The sequence below is a fragment of the Hyla sarda genome, chromosome 5, assembly GCF_029499605.1.
Source record: "Hyla sarda isolate aHylSar1 chromosome 5, aHylSar1.hap1, whole genome shotgun sequence".
NCBI lineage: Eukaryota > Metazoa > Chordata > Amphibia > Anura > Hylidae > Hyla > Hyla sarda.
This window is the reverse complement of record NC_079193.1, coordinates 54,654,768-54,677,399: the sequence shown is the minus strand read 5'-3', so window position 1 is coordinate 54,677,399 and position 22,632 is coordinate 54,654,768. Positions and strand designations below refer to the sequence as shown.

At 41.3% G+C, this 22,632-nt stretch overlaps 1 protein-coding gene across 4 annotated transcripts in view; it reads left to right on the top strand.

Annotated features, from left to right (window-relative positions):
- WDR37 (WD repeat domain 37) overlaps positions 1 to 22,632 on the top strand; it is a 219,303-nt gene that overhangs the window by 108,846 nt on the left and 87,825 nt on the right. For all 4 annotated transcript variants that reach the window (XM_056519509.1, XM_056519510.1, XM_056519511.1 and 1 more), the window contains one exon: positions 2,451 to 2,515. In XM_056519509.1, the coding sequence (XP_056375484.1) occupies positions 2,451 to 2,515 (65 nt within the window). The remainder of the gene's footprint in view (positions 1 to 2,450; positions 2,516 to 22,632) is intronic.

Below are 22,632 nucleotides of genomic sequence, written 5' to 3'. Positions count from 1 at the left end.
GCCTATATACTAAATTAGTAATTAACTGTATGTGACAGATATTTTTTTTTTTTTAAGTGTGTCTCCAGCTGTTGCAAAACAGCTAATTTCAGCAGACCTGGACATCCAAAGTTGTCTGGGCATGCTGGGAGTTGTAGTTTTGCAACAGCTGGAGACACACTGTTTGGAAAACACTGGCATATGCATCTAAGCAGCAAGGATCTAGAAGAAGGGAGAAAGTAGTAATGATCTGTATAGGACAGTTTTTTTTTTCTCCAAAAAGTATGTCTCCAACTGTTGCAAAACTACAACTCCCAGCACGCCCGGACAGCCGAAGGCTGTCCGGGCATGCTGGGAGTTGTAGTTTTGCAACAATTGGAGACATGCGGTTTGGAAAACACTGGTCTATGAGGTTTCAAAGTTACACTTTACGTATAGTAGAATTTATTTACTTTAGCTACTAATTTCCTTCCTAGCGGATCTGGAGGCCTGGGATCCTTTATACAAATAACCTTGTTGTAGATAACCTGCTTGTCACCTGAAAGTGACAGTTCTGGCACACAGACTTGTCTTTTAGGAAGTGCAAACATCATGACAAGTACTGGAACTGATGGTAGAAAGTCTGAATATCCTGATGGAATGAGTCACCTTCACATCAGGATATCATTCATGTCACGGAACTCGTTAGAGTGTATGAAATATGATTGACAGTATTAAATGGGGATTGAACATCAAGCAAGAATAAGATCTCACTTTCTAGGGGATGGTTAGCAAAGAAAACTCACCAAGGGTCTGTATAGATATAAGAAACTTTACATAGAAACAGTTGGACAGTGTGAAACAAGCATCAAAATCACACAAAAATGAAACCTCACATACACATTACCGACTTTACAGGGTTAACAACATAAAAAAACAACATCATAAGCTTAAAATGACAGAACCAATGATGAAGAAACACAACCTAACAGAAAAATATCCCAAAAATAGTTGCCCCAATTTATTAAAATGTGTGCGAAAAACTACCCATAACAACCAATCGCAGCTCAGCTTTCTTATCTTAAAGGGGTACTCCAGTACTTAAAGGGTTACTCCGGTGGAAAACTATTTTTTTCATATTAACTGGCTCCAGAAAGTTAAACAGATTTTTAAATTACGTCTCTTAAAAAATCTTAACCCTTCCAGTACTTATCAGCTGCTGCATGCTCCACAGGAAGTTGAGCAGTTATTTTTAGTCTGACCACAGTGCTCCTAATCTGGACAGTTCCTTACACAGACAGAGGTGTCAGCAAAGAGCACTGTGGTCAGACAGAAAGGAACAACTAAACTTCCTGTGGAGCATACAGCAGCTGATAAGTACTGGAATGGTTAATATTGTTTATAGAAATAATTTACAAATCTGTTTAACTCTCTGGAGCCAGTTGATATGAACATTTTTTTTCCCCCTGAGCACCCCTTTAATTATTCCCAGCCCACAGAACATCAAGGCTCTGTACAGGAGATTGCGGAGGGTCTGACCTCTGGGACCCTCCGCCATCTCCTGTAGGATGCCCCAATGTTCTGTGTATAAGGGATAAGTCGGACCCCCTCTCGATCTCCTCTAGGATGCCCCAATGTTCTGTGTATAAGGGATATGTCAGACCCCCCCCCCTCCCGATCTCCTCTAGGATGCCCCAATGTTCTGTGTATAAGGGATATGTCAGACCCCCCCCCCCCCTCCCGATCTCCTCTAGGACGCCCCGATGTTCTTTGGATAGGGGATAAGTCAGATCCCCTCCACCTGATCTCCTCTAGGACCCCCGATGTTCTGTGTATAAGGGATATGTCAGACCCCCCCCCTCCCGATCTCCTCTAGGACGCCCCGATGTTCTTTGGATAGGGGATAAGTCAGATCCCCTCCACCTGATCTCCTCTAGGACCCCCGATGTTCTGTGTATAAGGGATATGTCAGACCCCCCCCCTCCCGATCTCCTCTAGGACGCCCAGATGTTCTTTGGATAGGGGATAAGTCAGACCCCCTCTACCCGATCTCCTCTAGGACCCCCGATGTTCTGTGGATAGGGGATAAGTCAGACCCCCCAAAATCTCCTGTACAGCGCTCTGATGTTCTAAAGATTTGTTGTTGATTTAAATAATAAATCTGGACCTACCTCCTACTGGTTCAATGTTTTTGCAGACCCCGGAGTCAGGATTTCTGTGGCAGGTGTTGCTGCCATGGAAAATCTGTTGTGTTAACAGAGCAGCAGAATCCCATTCAAATCAATGAAACTCTGCTGCTGCGGGATGTCTGTGCGGAAGATTCATGCAGAATTACACACGGACATTCTGCCTTGTGAACATAGCCATAGAGCTCCTCCTCTGCCCCTGCTTTGGTGGACCCTGCCTGTCTATGTATCACCTCAATGATCATTTGAAGACCAACATATAATACAAAACAAGCTAACTACAAAGTGTGTTTGTTGTCTTTGCAGCTAGTCACAGTACAAGCCAGCTGTCACAGAAGCTGAAGACCACCTACAAAGCATCAACCAGCAAGGTAAACCCGGGCTTTGGCATGTGCTATAATGTTTTCAGCTGGGGGTGCGGTGCATGCACATTTGACTTGAGTACTATTCCCCACTTTTATCCTTAAATACTACGAAATGGGAATGTAATCCAGCTTAATAAAGGAGGATCACATGCCTAAAAACTTCCTCTTGGAGAGCTGGGCTCTGTTCCGCTTTATAGTAATTTAAGGTGTTGTCTAGTGTGGGAAAATGAATGTAACTTATTAGGGAATTCTGGTTAAATAGAGAGGGGGGGGGGGGGGGACCTTATTCCAGGACCCTCATCTATAAGCAGCTATAAAGATTGTCTTGCTTTGGGGGACCCACCATGCTCATGACATTATTGGGCAGGTGCACAGTGATCAGCAAGGTAATCTTTAGCTGTGTGTCCTGCATTTTCAGACAACCTCATAAGGATCACTGCTAAGTTGCCAAACATGCTAAATCTTTATGTTCTCTTGTGCTTGGTATAGCGCTCACAATATTTCTCAAACAAGGCACGCCGGTATCGCAACTGCAGAGTGCGAAGCTGGGAAATATGGGGTGGAGACTCCTGGGTAACTTCTCTGTTTCTCTGTGTGCATGTGTGGATGTGAGTGTTTAATACTCAACAGGGGTCAACAACCTCTTTGGTGCCCCCTGCTGACCGAGTGGATTCCTTTATGTGTAGTGTAAGATTGCTTACCCCTGATATAGAGGCTTTACATCTAATTCACAGAGGCATCATATCTATCAACTGCGGCCTTCAAAAGTTGATATTCTGCACAGGGATCTGATTTTGTATCATGTATATGATGTGGTGTTATTACTGCACTAAATATATCCAGACTTTTTAGAAAGCGAGCTTTTTACAGCCCATCCAACACTGAGCGCACGCATAATGTAGGAGTTTTTAAGGTAGGATACATACCTAATAGTAGTACAGTAGGTATGTGGGACAAAACAAATGAGACACACTGTGTGTGTGTGTGTGTGTGTGTGTGTATATATATATATATATATAATATATATATATATATATACTCCATTCAGTCAGGGGCAATTTTTCTTTTGGTGAGGTCCCAGCACCAATCAGCTTATTATCCTTTATCTATAAAACTAAACTACAACTCCCAGGAAGCCCGGAAAGTTTTGCAACAGCTGGAGGCACACTGCTTGAAAAACATTGATTTAAAGACTATAATGTCTTGCCACTGCCAGTACCATCACAGGGCAGCAATAGTTTCAAAATCTCTAATGCCAAGCTGGTACCAGCAGCACAGGGCAGCATTGTGTCTATAACATAACAGTATACATTTTTTTTACTCTTCTCTTATGCAACAATTTTCTCGGCATCACAATCACCTCATATAGACCTTTTAAGCAGAATTTGGCTCTATGCTCTGGGCCAGCTGCCTACTACTTAAAGGGGTAATCCGAACTCTGGAGCCGGCGCCGGGAGCCCCGCCCTCTCATGACATCACGCTCCGCCCCCTCGATGCAAGTCTATGGGAGGTTGCGTGACAGCCTTCACACCCCCTCCCATAAACTTGCATTGAGAGGGCGGGCGTGATTTCATGAGGGGGTGGGGCTATGACGTCAATAGCTCCTGGCGCCGGCTCCAGAGTTTGGAACAGTTTGTTCCAAACGCTGAGCAGCAGAACACCCCTTTAATTGGGTCCCTGTAGTACAAGACTGCACACACTAGATCAGTGTTTCCCAACCAGGCTGCCTCCAGCTGTTGCAAAACTACAATTCCCAGCATGTCCGGACAGCCGTTGGCTATCCGGGCATGCTAGGTGTTGTAGTGTTGCAACAGCTGGGGGCACCCTGATTAGGAAACACTGCACTAGATAAATTACTTCCTTTCTGATACTGTTCAGATGCATTTCAGCTATTACAATTGGAACAAGAACGCAGCAGTTGTTTTTGGACCATATCATGGTTTATACCTACGCATGAAAATATTATGAAAATATTATGCTGGGGATATGATGCCCCCTTGAGTACAAAATGTACTGGCTGATGTAACACTGCGAGTGAATAGAACTCATCATGGGAATAATTCTCATGGTGCTTGTAGATTGCTTCCTTCCTGTGATGGTGACATCCTTGTATCCTTGTTCATTGCAACTGTCTGTTATGGTTACAAGTAATATTATTACAGAAGGGAAAGAAAAAAATCTAAATATATATAGTGCAATACGTGAAAAAAAAAAAAAAAAGAAACAAGAGAAGGCGCTCTAAGTGCTATTACCCAATATAACAGGTGTGTTGGACGAGTAGTGAAAGGTATCACTCACCTGGTAGTGTTGCACTGTGGGCACAACATCGGGATAAGCGTTGACTCGGCTACTGGTGTGTAAGTAGGATCATTGGATCAGCCAGACTTCCTGCCGTTGCTTTAGATAAGCTTGGTGGTAAAGCAGACAGATCTCCGGGAGCCAAAGGAAAGAACGGAATGGACGTTTCAGACAGACGCTCCTAAGACTAATAGTTGGTATTAACCCAGAATAACGGTCTGAACCCTATGGTAAAAATAAGAAATATGGTTGCTTATTACTCCAATGGACAACACGTTTCGAGAACTGGCCCTTCTCTGATTGGTTGCTATGGGCAACTGGTCACCTTTATCTCTGCACGGGTTTTGATAAATCTCCGCCATTATCTGTTGTTCTTTTTGTTAATATAATTCAGTTATTTGATGAGCAAAAAAACTAATAAAATAACTTGCATTCTAATCCTGGTCTCCCTTACGTCGTGTGAATTAGGCTAATTGTTAAGGGGTACTCTTCCCCTAGTCATCTTATCCCCTATTCAAAGGATAGAGGATAAGATGTCTGATCGCATTTGTCCCTCTGTTAGAACACTGGGACGTCATGCCACGTCCCCTCCATTCAAGTCTATCACGCCCCTTCCATAGACACGAATGGATGGGGCGTGGCGTGGCATGACATCACGTCTCCCGCTGCGGAAACCCAGCGTTCTGTAGGCGATAAGATGTCTAGGGGCGGAGTACCCCTTTAAAAGAAAAAAATAATAATTTAAATATATATATATATATATATATATATATATATATATATATATATGAAGAAATAGATGGTCCAGCGCAGGATAACGTGCAATAAAAGCCAAAATTTATTGTAGATTCAAGCCATAGGATAGCAGGACACAAGGTACCTTGTGTCCTGCTATCCTATGGCTTGAATCTACAATAAATGTTGGCTTTTATTGCACGTTATCCTGCGCTGGACCATCTATTTCTTCATTGCTACCTTGGTGTTGTTTCACACGGTGCCGTGCGACAGGCTTCTGGCTGGAAGGGTGAGCTGAGTTATCCTATACTCTTCTGATATATATATATATATATATATATATATATATATATATATCTATGTATATATCTATGTATATATCTATCTCTGACAGTTATGTTCTAGGGAACAGGTCAGGCCATGGAGCACAGGCTTACCCACATGATCAATGCCGCTTTAGAGCGCAGCAGTGGTCACTTTTAATTCCATTAGAGCTGCAGGAGGTGTCGCCGGCATTAGAGGTTGCTGGGTGGCTGACCTATTCCCTAGAACCAATGCAGATCACATGTTATAGATTCCTGCACACTGTGTTTTTTCATCCAGTAATGTGTGACCTTCCACTTGCCTACTATAGAAATAACCACAGTCAGATGTATGGAACAGATTTTCAGCAACTGAAATATTTTAGCAAATCTGGAGTGTGCGAATATCCCCTAAAATCCGCTATGAATGGAGTTGTAGTTTAGTTCCGTTCACTTATATCAGAATAAGCTGCAAAACCAAACCCAGACAATATAGATGGGGGAGGGTTCTTTTTTCATTTTATAACAAAACATTTTCTAACTTTTTAACTACTTTCTGCCCTGCATCATATTAGTACCTTGTTGTGTGTACCTTGTTATGATTTTCCTGTAAACTGCTGTATTGTTACAACAGTGATAATACTCATGCAGACGCGTATATTCACTGTTCTTCAGTTGGCCATACACATAGATAAATGTCAATCAAAAGCTCAGCTCTTGGATTTCCAATTACTCAAATTTTTGTTTCCGCGCGAGATAAGCTAGGCCACAACTATCTAAAAGACATCTCTCTCTATCGAAATAAACATGCACTCATATCCAGTGCGAACATGCATATTTATAGAGAAGCTGTAAAAAGACGGCAATCAGCTAACAGCTAGCATATATGTAGGATTTATATTATTGTAAATAAAATATGGATTTGGAGCTCAAGGTCATATATATTGGAATACTTCCAATAGCGGTAACCTTGAGCTACAAATCCATATTTTATTTATCCTATTTTTTTAGTCACCATGGGTATAGATGGCAGTTGGCTGGCTCAGGTCTTCATTGATGACTAGTTCGACAAGAGCCACTTTGATTCTTTATTTTCTTTATATTATTGTACTTTATAATATTGTAGTTTATCCACATATCTATCTACAGTGAGTGCCCCCTTTTACACTGCTCAGAAAAATAAAGGGATCACTAAGATAACACATCCTAGATCTAAATCAATGAACTAATCGTATGAAATACTTTCTTCTTTACATAGTTGAATGTGCTGACAACAAAATCACACAAAAATTATCAATGGAAATCAAATGTATCAATCCATGGAGGTCTGGATATGGAGTCACACTCAAAATCAAAGTACAGAAAACCACACTACAGGCTGATCCAACTTTATGTAATGTCCTTAAAACAAGTCACAATGAGGCTCAGTAGTGTGTGTGGCCTCCACGTGCCCGTATAACCTCCCTACAACACCTGGGCATGCTCCTGATGAGGTGGCGTATGGTCTCCTGAGGGATGTCCTCCCAGACCTGGACTAAAGCATCCGCCAACTCCTGGACAGTCTGTGGTGGATGGAGCGAGACATGATGTCCCAGATGTGCTCAATTGGATTCAGGTCTGGGGAACAGGCGGGCCAGTCCATAGCATCAATACCTTCCTCTTGCAGGAACTGCTGACACACTCCAGCCACATGAGGTCTAACATTGTCTTGCATTAGGAGGAACCCAGGGCCATCCGCACCAGCATATGGTCTCACAAGGGGTCTGAGGATCTCATCTCGGTACCTAATGGCAGTCAGACTACCTCTGGCAAGCACATGGAGGCCTGTATGGCCCCCAAAGAAATGCCACCTCACACCATTACTGACCCACCGCCAAGCCGGTCATGCCGGAGGATGTTGCAGGTAGCAGAACGTTCTCCATGGCGTCTCCAGACTGTCAAGTCTGTCACGTGATCATTTTGCAGGGCTCTGGCAGTGTTCCTCCTGCTCCTGCCTTCGGCTGTCCGGGTATGCTGAGAGTTGTAGTTTTGAAACAGCTGGAGGCACCTTGTTTGTCCTAAGTAGTAATAGGGGTGCGGGGGAAACATAAAAAAAACCCGATGCTCCCCTTGCCCCAATCCCCCATGGGTCTACCGCAGATCCCATTTTCCTCTGTGCGGTCCCCGTATTTCTCTGTGCTCCCAACAACCAGCAGGTTCCAGGACCTTTGCCACTTAGTCAATCGGTGGCTACAGTGGTGTCATCTGTCAGGCCATTGAGGTCTGAGCATGAAGGTCTTGTAAGTCCTATAACACACTGGACTGCATGGAGGAGAACGGGATCTGCACAACTTTAATGTAGATGATGTGACATGGGGGTGTGGACATGAAATAGGGGGATAAAATTGAAAGGGGGGAATGAAATGGGGGGGGATAGACATGAAATGGGGGAGAATGTGAAATCGGGGTATAGAAATGAAATGGGAGGGGGTTGGACATGAAGTTGAGGTATTTCGCCATTTATTGTATCGCAATCGCATATGAAAATAACTATATTTACCTCTATAGTTGCAGTCCCACATTTTCCCTAAATCGTTCAGCCCTATTTAGGAGCAAGGATTCTTTACATCCACAGGATATCCTATAGCTGAAGCTCCAGTAATGAGAGGGCAGTGGGCTATAATAAATTGATCCTTCATTGTATCTCTGGTCCAGGAGATCTATTCTTGTCACTGGATCCTAATCAAAGGAAACTAAAGGTTTACATGACAGAATGCCCAATTTTTGGGGACTTTACAGAGAAAACGATGCAACCACAGAAACCTCACTTCACCGATACTGTATATAGTTAGAAACAATCATGTCTACAAATAAAGCAGGGATCTCACATTCCCTCTAGTGGCCTCAAGTTCTGCTTAACTAATAGGTATGAGATCTATGTGACCTACTCACTGGATGGGTGGGATTACTTTGACGGTCCAGCTCTATGTTTAAACCACTAGTAATACTTTATAGAACGCATTGATCTTCTTTGTAGTTAGTAAGTAAAAACAAAATCTTATTTCCTACATTTGCTTAGCCGAGTTTATAGGTACTTTACGTTGTGCACAATGCCATAATACTTGTGCCATAGGACACGAGTTGCAGAGACCATGCCGCCATCTTTATTTTAGCACGAAAGGTATTTTACATGTGCAGTTGAAAGGTATGATAGCCTTTAAATGTTTTACGTGAGCTCTTTCTACATTTTACTGCTGAAGGCTTATACTTAACTGTTTAACCCTTATTCTCAGGCTTCTGTGCTTTACATACTAACTGTAGTAATGCAGTGAGTGAATGACTTGTACATTAACCCAGATATGACTTAACAGCTTTGCTCTTTTTCGTGGCTTTAACATGTTCCTTTTTTTCCAGTGTCTTAAATCTAATCTCTTCTTTTTAGATATAACTCCTTATTTTTCAGTGGTATATATCAGGGAGGATTGCCCGGGGTATGCCTCTAATGCATTGGTCCTCCAGATGTTCCAAAACTTCAACTTCCAGCATGCCCAGACAGCCGTTGGCATGCTGGGAGTTGAAGTTTTGGAACATCTGGAGGGCCACAGTTTGAGACCACTGCTCTAATGGCTTCCTTAAAAAAAAAAAAATTAAAAAACAATTATGCTTACTAGATACCTCTATATTGGTTAACTCAGCCTAAAAAAAAAATTTCTGGCCCAACAGATGCCAAAATGACGGGTAAATTCTGGCATATATCTGTATGTGCCAGGAGCTTTCTGGTGCCTGTGGAAACTGCTCAATGAGAACAGTTTAGAGCTGGCTTAAATCCTGTTAAAGGGGTTATCCAGGAATAGAAAAACAAAGTAAATTTCTTTCAAAAACAGCTCCCTGTCTGCCTTTAGGTTGGGTGTGGTTCTGCAGCTCGGTTCCATTAAAGTTGGTGGAGCCAATTTGAAATTCCACACCCAACCTGGAAACAGACGGGGAACGTTTTTTGTAAGAAATTTGCACTGTTTTTCAATTCCTGGATAACCCATCTAAGTTTACCCATTTTTAACAAGATAACCCAACTACTTGAACCTCCCTGGTCCTGGAGTCGACAATGATAAGTTGCAGCCAAACTAGAGTAGCAATAATTGGGTGAAAAGATATTTAGCACTACCAGGAGTCTGTTCAGTCCACCATATCTATTTTCGATCCACAAACAGGCATAATGAATTTCATCCTCGCCAATGTGCACAGCTCAGCATGTTTCCAAACACATTCTTAATAATGGATACAAGTCAGTAGTTAACAAACATGAGATTTTAATGGGCACTGTCAGAACCAAACATTTTCTTTGTTGATACAGATGAAAATTAAAGACCTTTTGTAATATGGTTTTTTAAAAAATTTTGATTATTTAATAAAGAAAATGACTCCTGCAAATCCCACCACTAGGGGTCCCCATATCTAATGGGACACTAATCATTCCTTAAGCAGCATCAGGTTTGTCCATGAGTCATGGACAAGAAATGACTCATGGACAAGGCTGCATGAGCAGATGCACCAATCACCTCCCACCACCACAAGGGAGGGACACACCCCCTTCCCCCTGAGAGGATTTGCAACACTGTGAGCTAATAAAGAGGTATTTTTATAATAAACATAGGTGATGGAGGCATAAAAATTACATGGTCAGGATAAGGTACTGAGTAACATATAATTTTTTTTTTTTGTAATTTTTTTTTTGTGGGATCTGACGGGTATGCTTTAAAGCATCACTGTAATCTGAATAAACTTGACATGTTGCCCAGATGTGTTAAAAGTTTAGCCCGCACCGGCTCTCGGTCTTAAGACCCGCTGCGATCTCACGTTACTGCCAGGTGAAGTGCTGGCTTAACTCCCTAGTAGTCACTCAAACCTGACTTATTTACTTAATTTCTATGCAGTGGATGAGTTGGGTGGAGCAGCCGGCTGGGGAGCGAGGATAACTTTACAGTGCGATCTAAACTTTTTACATGTCTGGACAACAGGTCAGAAATTTTATATACAGGACAGTGACGCTTTAAGAACATAATGTGACCCAATACTTAACAGGGGATGGAAATGGGAGGTTCAGGCTTTTATGTTATAAGCAAACTCCAGTAGATCAACTGTCATGTCCTATACACACTAGAGGACACAGGAGGCACTTAAAGGCCTTCTGTGGGCGAAAACAATTCTAATTTTATCTAGGAGTAGTTGTACTCGGGTTCTATTATTTTGGAGCTGTTCTCTTTTAAGCACAAGGTTCCCCTGAGGACGTCCCCATGCTTACTATCTAGCATGCGGACAGAAACGCGTTTGGAATGCATGCATTATATTTAACACTGATATAGCTTGTACTTCTTATATAAATTTACCGCATATCTATCAGGAGTGTATATATTTTATGAATATAAAATGGCTCCATAGGGAGATATTCTGCAACCTAATCTATGGTGGTCGTATGCTTCTCTTGTAACCTAATTATGCTGGTTGAATAATTTATTGTCTCTTACACCTTTTGGGTTATTACACTTTTTCCTATCTGGTGGCTTTTAAGTGATGAAATTAAACATATTTAATTTTAGCGACATCCATAATCTTTTTGTATAGTTTGACAGAGGAGTGTACATGGGTGACATTGAGAAAATGAAGAAAGGGGAAAACAGAGTGACACAGGGACTGAATGAGCTTCTAGTTAGTAGTGAGCATACACCCCAGCACTGAATTCAAAGCTTACACTGCTCAGTGCTGCTATAAAAATGACTCTATTATGCTGCCAATTCTGAGGGTGTACTATAGTAAAATAGTGAAGTGGGATCTCTTCACTAGTCTCCACTCAAAGAACTACGGCTCCAATCTATGTGAATGGTGTCTATACTGCGTTGTTGGTTTGGGATCCATTATGATAGGGATCCCTAGACCAATGTGGCTTCCATCATGAACAGTTGCCACTCTGAAGAAGTAAATAGGACATTATTCTCTATCTTTGCAGAAACTGGGTCATATAATTTAATTTTAATAGTTTTAATATATGTAATAAACTACTGACTGTTGTTAGATTGCAGGACGGTCTGAGATATTCTTGCCGGGCTATAAATAGTGTGTTACCTAAAGCAATTGTAGTAAAGGGACATTCTGTGGTCATGTACTCCCCCTGGAGAAAGACATGTGCCCGCTACAAATATCATCTTTTCTACAACCTGTTTACCAGACTCTGCTCCTGACTCTGTCATATACGAACTCTTGGCTGCTGTAATACTATTCCGATGCCGAAATAAAGAGCAAAATAATGTATGATAGTTACTGGTAAATGTTAAAGGGTAAACCAAATGTATTATAAAAGATGTATAACCCTCTACTTCAAATATGTAGTGTGTGTATGACTCTGAATGGAATCTTTTCTCTTGCTGACTAATGATTTTGTTCTAGTAAAGCATGGTTTTCCAACCAGGGTGCCTCCAGCTGTTGCAAATCTACAACTCCCAGCATGCCCGGACAGCCTTTGGCTGTCCGGGCGTGCTGGGAGTTGTAGTTTTGCAACAGTTGGAGACATACTTTGGGGGAAAAAACCTGTCATATACAGATCATTACTACTTTCGTATATAAAGGTCTTTCTCCCTTCTTCCAGATCCTTGCTGCTTAGATGCATATGCCAGTGTTTTCCAAACAGTGTGTCTCCAGCTGTTGCCAAACTACAACTTCCAACATGCCCAGACAGCCTTTGGATGTCCAGGCATGCTGAAATTTGCTGTTTTGCAACAGCTGGAGACACGCTGTTAAAAACCTGGTTGGGGAACACTGTAGTAAGGCCACATATTGCAGAACACTTAGCTCTAAAATACTGCATCCAATAGAGCAAGGTTCTCAAACCTGGGACCTTTTAAAAGGGGCACTCCGGTGGAAACCCCCTTTTTTTTTTTTTTTTTTTAAATCAACTGGTGCCAGAAAGTTAAACAGATTTGTAAATGACTTCTTTAAAAAGAAAAAAAAAAACTTTTCCCTTCCAGTACTTTTTAGCAGCTGTATGCTACAGAGGAAAATCTTTTCTTTTTGAATTTCTTTGTTGTCTTGTCCATAGTGCTCTCTGCTGACACCCGATGCCCGTATCAGGAATTGTCCAGAGCAGGAGAAAATCCCCATTGCAAACCTATACTGCTCTGGACAGTTCCTGAAACGGACAGAGGTGTCAGCAGAGAGCACTGTGGACAGAAAAGAAATTGAAAAAGAAAAGAATTTCCTCTGTAGCATACAGCTGATAATAAGTACTGGAAGGGTAAAGATTTTTTTAATAGAAGTCATTTACAAATCTGTTTAACTTTCTGGCACCAGTTGATTTAAAAAAAAAAATATATTTTCCACCAGAGTACCTTTAAGCTTTTCAGAATCTACTACCCTCATCATTCTGTCATGGTATATTTGGAGTAATACTTGGAGTGATAGTTTTGCAATAGCTGTAGATTTACAGGTTAGAAAACACTGCTGGAAAGTATTTGTAACTGTTCTGTTAGATTTGTACAGAAAAAATATGAATTGTGTCCTTACAGACATACAGTAGGGTCCTATAGAAGCCAATGGGTGCACTATAGCGCCTCTTTACTGCTCTGAAGTTGTATAGGGCATAGTTGTATGAAACAGTTAGGGTATGTTCACACTGAGGAATTGGAGAGGAATTTCCATGAGTAATTCTGCTCGCTTTTCCTCTCCAAATCATTCAGCAGTGAAATCCCCCATAGACCTGTACAGAATTTCTGCCCCTCAGTTCACACTGAGGAATTTCCTCAAGCAGAATTCTGACGAGGAAGTCTGTTCCGCTTGAAGAAAGAACGTGTTCTTTCTTTCAGGCGGAATCGGCGTCGTTCTCCCATAGAGATCAATGTTATTTTTTATTTTGAGTCAGAAGCATTTCCACGCGGAATTGGCGCGGAATTTCCGCATGAAAAAAAAAAAAAAGAATTTTTTATGAATAGAAATACTTGTTACTCCTCCTCCACATGAAACCTGCATTTCCACGTTGAATTCCGCGCCAATTCCGTGCAAAATTCCGCGCAAAATCTCTGTAAGTTCTTGTGGAAAAGTAACAATATTTTGAGGCAGAAAACTTCTGCTTGTTTTCCGCCACAATTCCTCAGTGTGAACATACCCTTATATGGCTGTGTATATGAGCAAGTTCACTTATAGCACTTTTCTGCGCATGGTACGTGCTAAAACACATCAAAATCACATGCAATAGGCATCCTTGTTTTTGATTGAAATACACAGTGAAGATTACACTGTGAACAGTGACTTAATTTTTTCTTCCTATGTCTATACCAGATCAATAGAAGTGGCATGTCACTGATTCTTTGTATATTGCTTATTTAAATGACACTAAAAACAAACAAAAAAAATTATGCTGTCAAAATCATGCAAATATGTGGTAAGAAAAATTAAGTGTGTCCATACCCTGATTAGCTTATCTTCAGAATTTACAATCTTAAGTACGACCATCTATGGATGCTAAATAAAATATAACATGAATTTCCTTTCTGTCTGACCACAGTGCTCTCTGCTGACACCTCCTGTTCATTTTAGGAACTGTCCAGGGTAGAAGCAAATCCTCAAAGCAAACCTCTCCTGCTCTGTACAGTTCCTAACATGAACATATGTGTCAGCAGAGAGCACTGTGGTCAGACAGAAAAGACAATTCAAAAAGAAAAGTACTTCCTCTGTAGTATACAGCAGCTGATAAGTACTGGAAAGATTGGGATTTTTTAATAGAAGTGATTTACAAATCTGTTTAACTTTCTGGCACCAGCTGATTTAAAAGAAAGTGTTTTCCTGTGGCGTACTCCGCCCCTAGACATCTTATCCCCTATCCAAAGGATAGGGGATATGATGTCAGATCGCAGGGGTCCCGCTACTGGGGACCCCCGGGATCTTGGCAGCAGCACCCCACTATCATTACTGCACAGAGCAAACTCGCTCTGTGCGTAATGACCGGCGATACAGGTGCCGGAGCATCATTATGTCACGGCACCGCCTCCTCGTGACGTCACGGCCCACCCCCTTAATGCAAGTCTATGGGAGGGGGTGTGATGGCCGTCACACCCCCTCCCATAGACTTGTATTGAGGGGGCGGGGCGTGATGTCACGAGGGGGCGGAGACGTGACATAATGATGCTCCGGCCCCTGTATTGCCCGTCATTATGCACAGAGCGAGTTTGCAGGACCCTGGCAATCTGACATCTTATCCCCTATCCTTTGGATAGGGGATAAGATGTCTAGGGGCGGAGTACCCCTTTAAAGGCAGCACCCAGAACATGACAGCTAAAGTTGGATTTAAAAAGGTAGTTATGCTAAGATCACTGTCATTTAGAAAACTTTTGACATGTCAGAGACATGTCAAATGTTTTGATAAGTGGAGATCAGTGCTGAGACCCCTACCGATCAGGAGAATGAGCGGGAGAAGCTTCTTTGGATGGCCCCATTGTTAGTCAAATAGGCTCCTAAAGAGAAGCTGGCGAAAATCACAGAAAATCAGCACTAAGACCCCTGACTGATAAAAACTTATGACATGGCTCTGTGACAAGTTTTTTTTTTTTTTTTTTAAATGGCAGGTTCTCTTTAAATTCCTTTATAGGATAATATCCTTAAAAAGAAAACACACGTGACTATATTATGGATCCATGTTGCACTGACCTGTAATACAATTCCTATAGATGTCTATGGGCCTCTGTTTTACTCTTAATAAAGTTGACGAATGATGTGTTATAGAGGTATAGAAATGCGTGTGTTGAATTCAGAATAAAAAATAAAATAAAAATATATGTATGTATTATAGCTCTATGGATAGATATATATGTATATAAAATCTGCCATAAGTGACTCCACCCCTCACATTATATACAGTATCTCCCATAAGTGACTCCACCCCTCACATTATATATACAGTATATCCCATAAGTGACTCCACCCCTCACATTATATACAGTATCTCCCATAAGTGATTCCAGCCCTCACATTATATACAGTATATCCCATAAGTGAGTCCACCCCTCACATTATATACAGTATATCCCATAAGTGAGTCCACCCCTCACATTATATATACAGTATATCCCATAAGTGAGTCCACCCCTCACATTATATATACAGTATCTCCCATAAGTGACTCCACCCCTCACATTATATATACAGTATCTCCCATAAGTGACTCCACCCCTCACATTATATATACAGTATATCCCATAAGTGACTCCACCCCTCACATTATATATACAGTATATCCCATAAGTGACTCCACCCCTCATATTATATATACAGTATCTCCCATAAGTGAGTCCACCCCTCACATTATATATACAGTATCTCCCATAAGTGACTCCACCCCTCACATTATATATACAGTATCTCCCATAAGTGACTCCACCCCTCACATTATATATACAGTATATCCCATAAGTGACTCCACCCCTCACATTATATATACAGTATCTCCCATAAGTGACTCCACCCCTCACATTATATATACAGTATATCCCATAAGTGACTCCACCCCTCACATTATATATACAGTATCTCCCATAAGTGAGTCCACCCCTCACATTATATATACAGTATATCCCATAAGTGAGTCCACCCCTCACATTATATATACAGTATCTCCCATAAGTGAGTCCACCCCTCACATTATATATACAGTATCTCCCATAAGTGAGTCCACCCTTCACATTATATATACAGTATCTCCCATAAGTGAGTCCACCCTCCACATTATATATACAGTATATCCCATAAGTGAGTCCACCCCTCACATTATATATACAGTATCTCCCATAAGTGACTCCACCCCTCACATTATATACAGTATCTCCTATAAGTGACTCCACCCCTCACATTATATATACAGTATCTCCCATAAGTGAGTCCACCCCTCACATTATATATACAGTATCTCCCATAAGTGAGTCCACCCCTCACATTATATATACAGTATCTCCCATAAGTGAGTCCACCCCTCACATTATATACAGTATCTCCCATAAGTGACTCCACCCCTCACATTATATATACAGTATCTCCCATAAGTGAGTCCACCCCTCACATTATATATACAGTATATCCCATAAGTGAGTCCACCCCTCACATTATATATACAGTATCTCCCATAAGTGAGTCCACCCCTCACATTATATATACAGTATCTCCCATAAGTGAGTCCACCCCTCACATTATATACAGTATCTCCCATAAGTGAGTCCACCCCTCACATTATATATACAGTATCTCCCATAAGTGACTCCACCCCTCACATTATATATACAGTATATCCCATAAGTGAGCCCACCCCTCACATTATATATACAGTATCTCCCATAAGTGAGTCCACCCCTCACATTATATACAGTATCTCCCATAAGTGAGTCCACCCCTCACATTATATATACAGTATCTCCCATAAGTGAGTCCACTCCTCACATTATATACAGTATCTCCCATAAGTGAGTCCACCCCTCACATTATATATACAGTATCTCCCATAAGTGAGTCCACCCCTCACATTATATACAGTATCTCCCATAAGTGAGTCCACCCCTCACATTATATACAGTATCTCCCATAAGTGAGTCCAGCCCTCACATTATATATACAGTATCTCCCATAAGTGAGTCCACCCCTCACATTATATATACAGTATCTCCCATAAGTGAGTCCACCCCTCACATTATATATACAGTATATCCCATAAGTGACTCCACCCCTCACATTATATATACAGTATCTCCCATAAGTGACTCCACCCCTCACATTATATATACAGTATATCCCATAAGTGACTCCACCCCTCACATTATATATACAGTATCTCCCATAAGTGAGTCCACCCCTCACATTATATATACAGTATATCCCATAAGTGACTCCACCCCTCACATTATATATACAGTATCTCCCATAAGTGAGTCCACCCCTCACATTATATATACAGTATCTCCCATAAGTGAGTCCACCCCTCACATTATATACAGTATATCCCATAAGTGAGTCCACCCCTCACATTATATATACAGTATCTCCCATAAGTGAGTCCACCCCTCACATTATATATACAGTATCTCCCATAAGTGACTCCACCCCTCACATTATATATACAGTATCTCCCATAAGTGAGTCCACACCTCACATTATATATACAGTATCTCCCATAAGTGAGTCCACCCCTCACATTATATATACAGTATCTCCCATAAGTGAGTCCACCCCTCACATTATATATACAGTATCTCCCATAAGTGAGTCCACCCCTCACATTATATACAGTATCTCCCATAAGTGAGTCCACCCCTCACATTATATATACAGTATCTCCCATAAGTGACCCCACCCCTCACATTATATATACAGTATCTCCCATAAGTGAGTCCACCCCTCACATTATATATACAGTATCTCCCATAAGTGTGTCCACCCCTCACATTATATCCAGTATTTCCCATAAGTGACTCCACCCCTCACATTATATATACAGTATCTCCCATAAGTGACTCCACCCCTTACATTATATATACAGTATCTCCCATAAGTGAGTCCACCCCTCACATTATATATACAGTATCTCCCATAAGTGAGTCCACCCCTCACATTATATACAGTATCTCCCATAAGTGACCCCACCCCTCACATTATATACAGTATCTCCCATAAGTGAATCCACCCCTCACATTATATATACAGTATCTCCCATAAGTGATTCCACCCCTCAAATTATATATACAGTATCTCCCATAAGTGAGTCCACCCCTCACATTATATATACAGTATATCCCATAAGTGAGCCCACCCCTCACATTATATACAGTATCTCCCATAAGTGACTCCACCCCTCACATTATATATACAGTATCTCCCATAAGTGACCCCACCCCTCACATTATATATACAGTATCTCCCATAAGTGAGTTCACCCCTCACATTATATACAGTATCTCCCATAAGTGAGTCCACCCCTCACATTATATATACAGTATCTCCCATAAGTGACCCCACCCCTCACATTATATATACAGTATCTCCCATAAGTGACCCCACCCCTCACATTATATATACAGTATCTCCCATAAGTGTGTCCACCCCTCACATTATATCCAGTATTTCCCATAAGTGACTCCACCCCTCACATTATATATACAGTATCTCCCATAAGTGACTCCACCCCTCACATTATATACAGTATCTCCCATAAGTGACTCCACCCCTCACATTATATATACAGTATCTCCCATAAGTGACCCCACCCCTCACATTATATATACAGTATCTCCCAGAAGTGACCCCACCCCTCACATTATATATACAGTATCTCCCAGAAGTGACTCCACCCCTCACATTATATATACAGTATCTCCCATAAGTGATTCCACCCCTCACATTATATATACAGTATATCCCATAAGTGAGTCCACCCCTCACATTATATATACAGTATCTCCCATAAGTGATTCCACCCCTCACATTATATATACAGTATCTCCCATAAGTTAGTCCACCCCTCACATTATATATACAGTATATCCCATAAGTTAGTCCACCCCTCACATTATATATACAGTATATCCCATAAGTGAGTCCACCCCTCACATTATATATACAGTATTTCCCATAAGTGAGTCCACCCTTCACATTATATATACAGTATCTCCCATAAGTGAGTCCACACCTCACATTATATACAGTATCTCCTATAAGTGACTCCACCCCTCACATTATATATACAGTATCTCCCATAAGTGAGTCCACCCCTTACATTATATATACAGTATCTCCCATAAGTGAGTCCACCCCTCACATTATATACAGTATCTCCTATAAGTGACTCCACCCCTCACATTATATATACAGTATCTCCCATAAGTGAGTCCACCCCTTACATTATATATACAGTATCTCCCATAAGTGAGTCCACCCCTCACATTATATATACAGTATCTCCCATAAGTGAGTCCACCCCTCACATTATATATACAGTATCTCCCATAAGTGAGTCCACCCCTCACATTATATACAGTATCTCCCATAAGTGAGTCCACCCCTCACATTATATATACAGTATCTCCCATAAGTGACTCCACCCCTCACATTATATATACAGTATCTCCCATAAGTGACTCCACCCCTCACATTATATATACAGTATCTCCCATAAGTGACTCCACCCCTCACATTATATATACAGTATATCCCATAAGTGACTCCACCCCTCACATTATATACAGTATCTCCCATAAGTGAGTCCACCCCTCACATTATATACAGTATCTCCCATAAGTGACTCCACCCCTCACATTATATACAGTATCTCCCATAAGTGACTCCACCCCTCACATTATATACAGTATCTCCCATAAGTGACTCCACCCCTCACATTATATACAGTAACTCCCATAAGTGAGTCCACCCCTCACATTATATATACAGTATCTCCCATAAGTGAGTCCACCCCTCACATTATATACAGTATCTCCCATAAGTGAGTCCACCCCTCACATTATATATACAGTATCTCCCATAAGTGACCCCACCCCTCACATTATATATACAGTATCTCCCATAAGTGAGTCCACCCCTCACATTATATATACAGTATCTCCCATAAGTGAGTCCACCCCTCACATTATATACAGTATCTCCCATAAGTGAGTCCACCCCTCACATTATATATACAGTATCTCCCATAAGTGACTCCACCCCTCACATTATATATACAGTATCTCCCATAAGTGACTCCACCCCTCACATTATATATACAGTATCTCCCATAAGTGACTCCACCCCTCACATTATATACAGTATCTCCCATAAGTGACTCCACCCCTCACATTATATACAGTATCTCCCATAAGTGACTCCACCCCTCACATTATATACAGTATCTCCCATAAGTGACTCCACCCCTCACATTATATACAGTATCTCCCATAAGTGACTCCACCCCTCACATTATATACAGTATCTCCCATAAGTGAGTCCACCCCTCACATTATATATACAGTATCTCCCATAAGTGAGTCCACCCCTCACATTATATACAGTATCTCCCATAAGTGAGTCCTCCCCTCACATTATATACAGTATCTCCCATAAGTGAGTCCACCCCTCACATTATATATACAGTATCTCCTATAAGTGAGTCCACCCCTCACATTATATATACAGTATCTCCCATAAGTGACCCCACCCCTCACATTATATACAGTATCTCCCATAAGTGACTCCACCCCTCACATTATATATACACAGTATCTCCCATAAGTGACTCCACCCCTCACATTAAATATACAGTATCTCCCATAAGTGAGTCCACCCCTCACATTATATACAGTATCTCCCATAAGTGAGTCCACCCCTCACATTATATATACAGTATCTCCCATAAGTGACCCCACCCCTCACATTATATATACAGTATCTCCCATAAGTGACCCCACCCCTCACATTATATATACAGTATCTCCCATAAGTGACTCCACCCCTTACATTATATATACAGTATCTCCCATAAGTGAGTCCACCCCTCACATTATATATACAGTATCTCCCATAAGTGAGTCCACCCCTCACATTATATACAGTATCTCCCATAAGTGACCCCACCCCTCACATTATATACAGTATCTCCCATAAGTGAATCCACCCCTCACATTATATATACAGTATCTCCCATAAGTGATTCCACCCCTCACATTATATATACAGTATCTCCCATAAGTGAGTCCACCCCTCACATTATATACAGTATATCCCATAAGTGAGTCCACCCCTCACATTATATATACAGTATATCCCATAAGTGAGCCCACCCCTCACATTATATACAGTATCTCCCATAAGTGACTCCACCCCTCACATTATATATACAGTATCTCCCATAAGTGACCCCACCCCTCACATTATATATACAGTATCTCCCATAAGTGAGTCCACCCCTTACATTATATACAGTATCTCCCATAAGTGAGTCCACCCCTCACATTATATATACAGTATCTCCCATAAGTGACCCCACCCCTCACATTATATATACAGTATCTCCCATAAGTGAGTCCACCCCTCACATTATATATACAGTATCTCCCATAAGTGACTCCACCCCTCACATTATATACAGTATCTCCCATAAGTGACTCCACCCCTCACATTATATACAGTATCTCCCATAAGTGAGTCCACCCCTCACATTATATATACAGTATCTCCCATAAGTGAGTCCACCCCTCACATTATATACAGTATCTCCCATAAGTGAGTCCTCCCCTCACATTATATACAGTATCTCCCATAAGTGAGTCCACCCCTCACATTATATATACAGTATCTCCCATAAGTGACTCCACCCCTCACATTATATATACAGTATCTCCCATAAGTGAGTCCACCCCTCACATTATATATACAGTATCTCCTATAAGTGAGTCCACCCCTCACATTATATATACAGTATCTCCCATAAGTGACCCCACCCCTCACATTATATACAGTATCTCCCATAAGTGACTCCACCCCTCACATTATATATACACAGTATCTCCCATAAGTGACTCCACCCCTCACATTATATATACAGTATCTCCCATAAGTGAGTCCACCCCTCACATTATATACAGTATCTCCCATAAGTGAGTCCACCCCTCACATTATATATACAGTATCTCCCATAAGTGACCCCACCCCTCACATTATATACAGTATCTCCCATAAGTGACTCCACCCCTCACATTATATATACAGTATCTCCCATAAGTGACTCCACCCCTTACATTATAT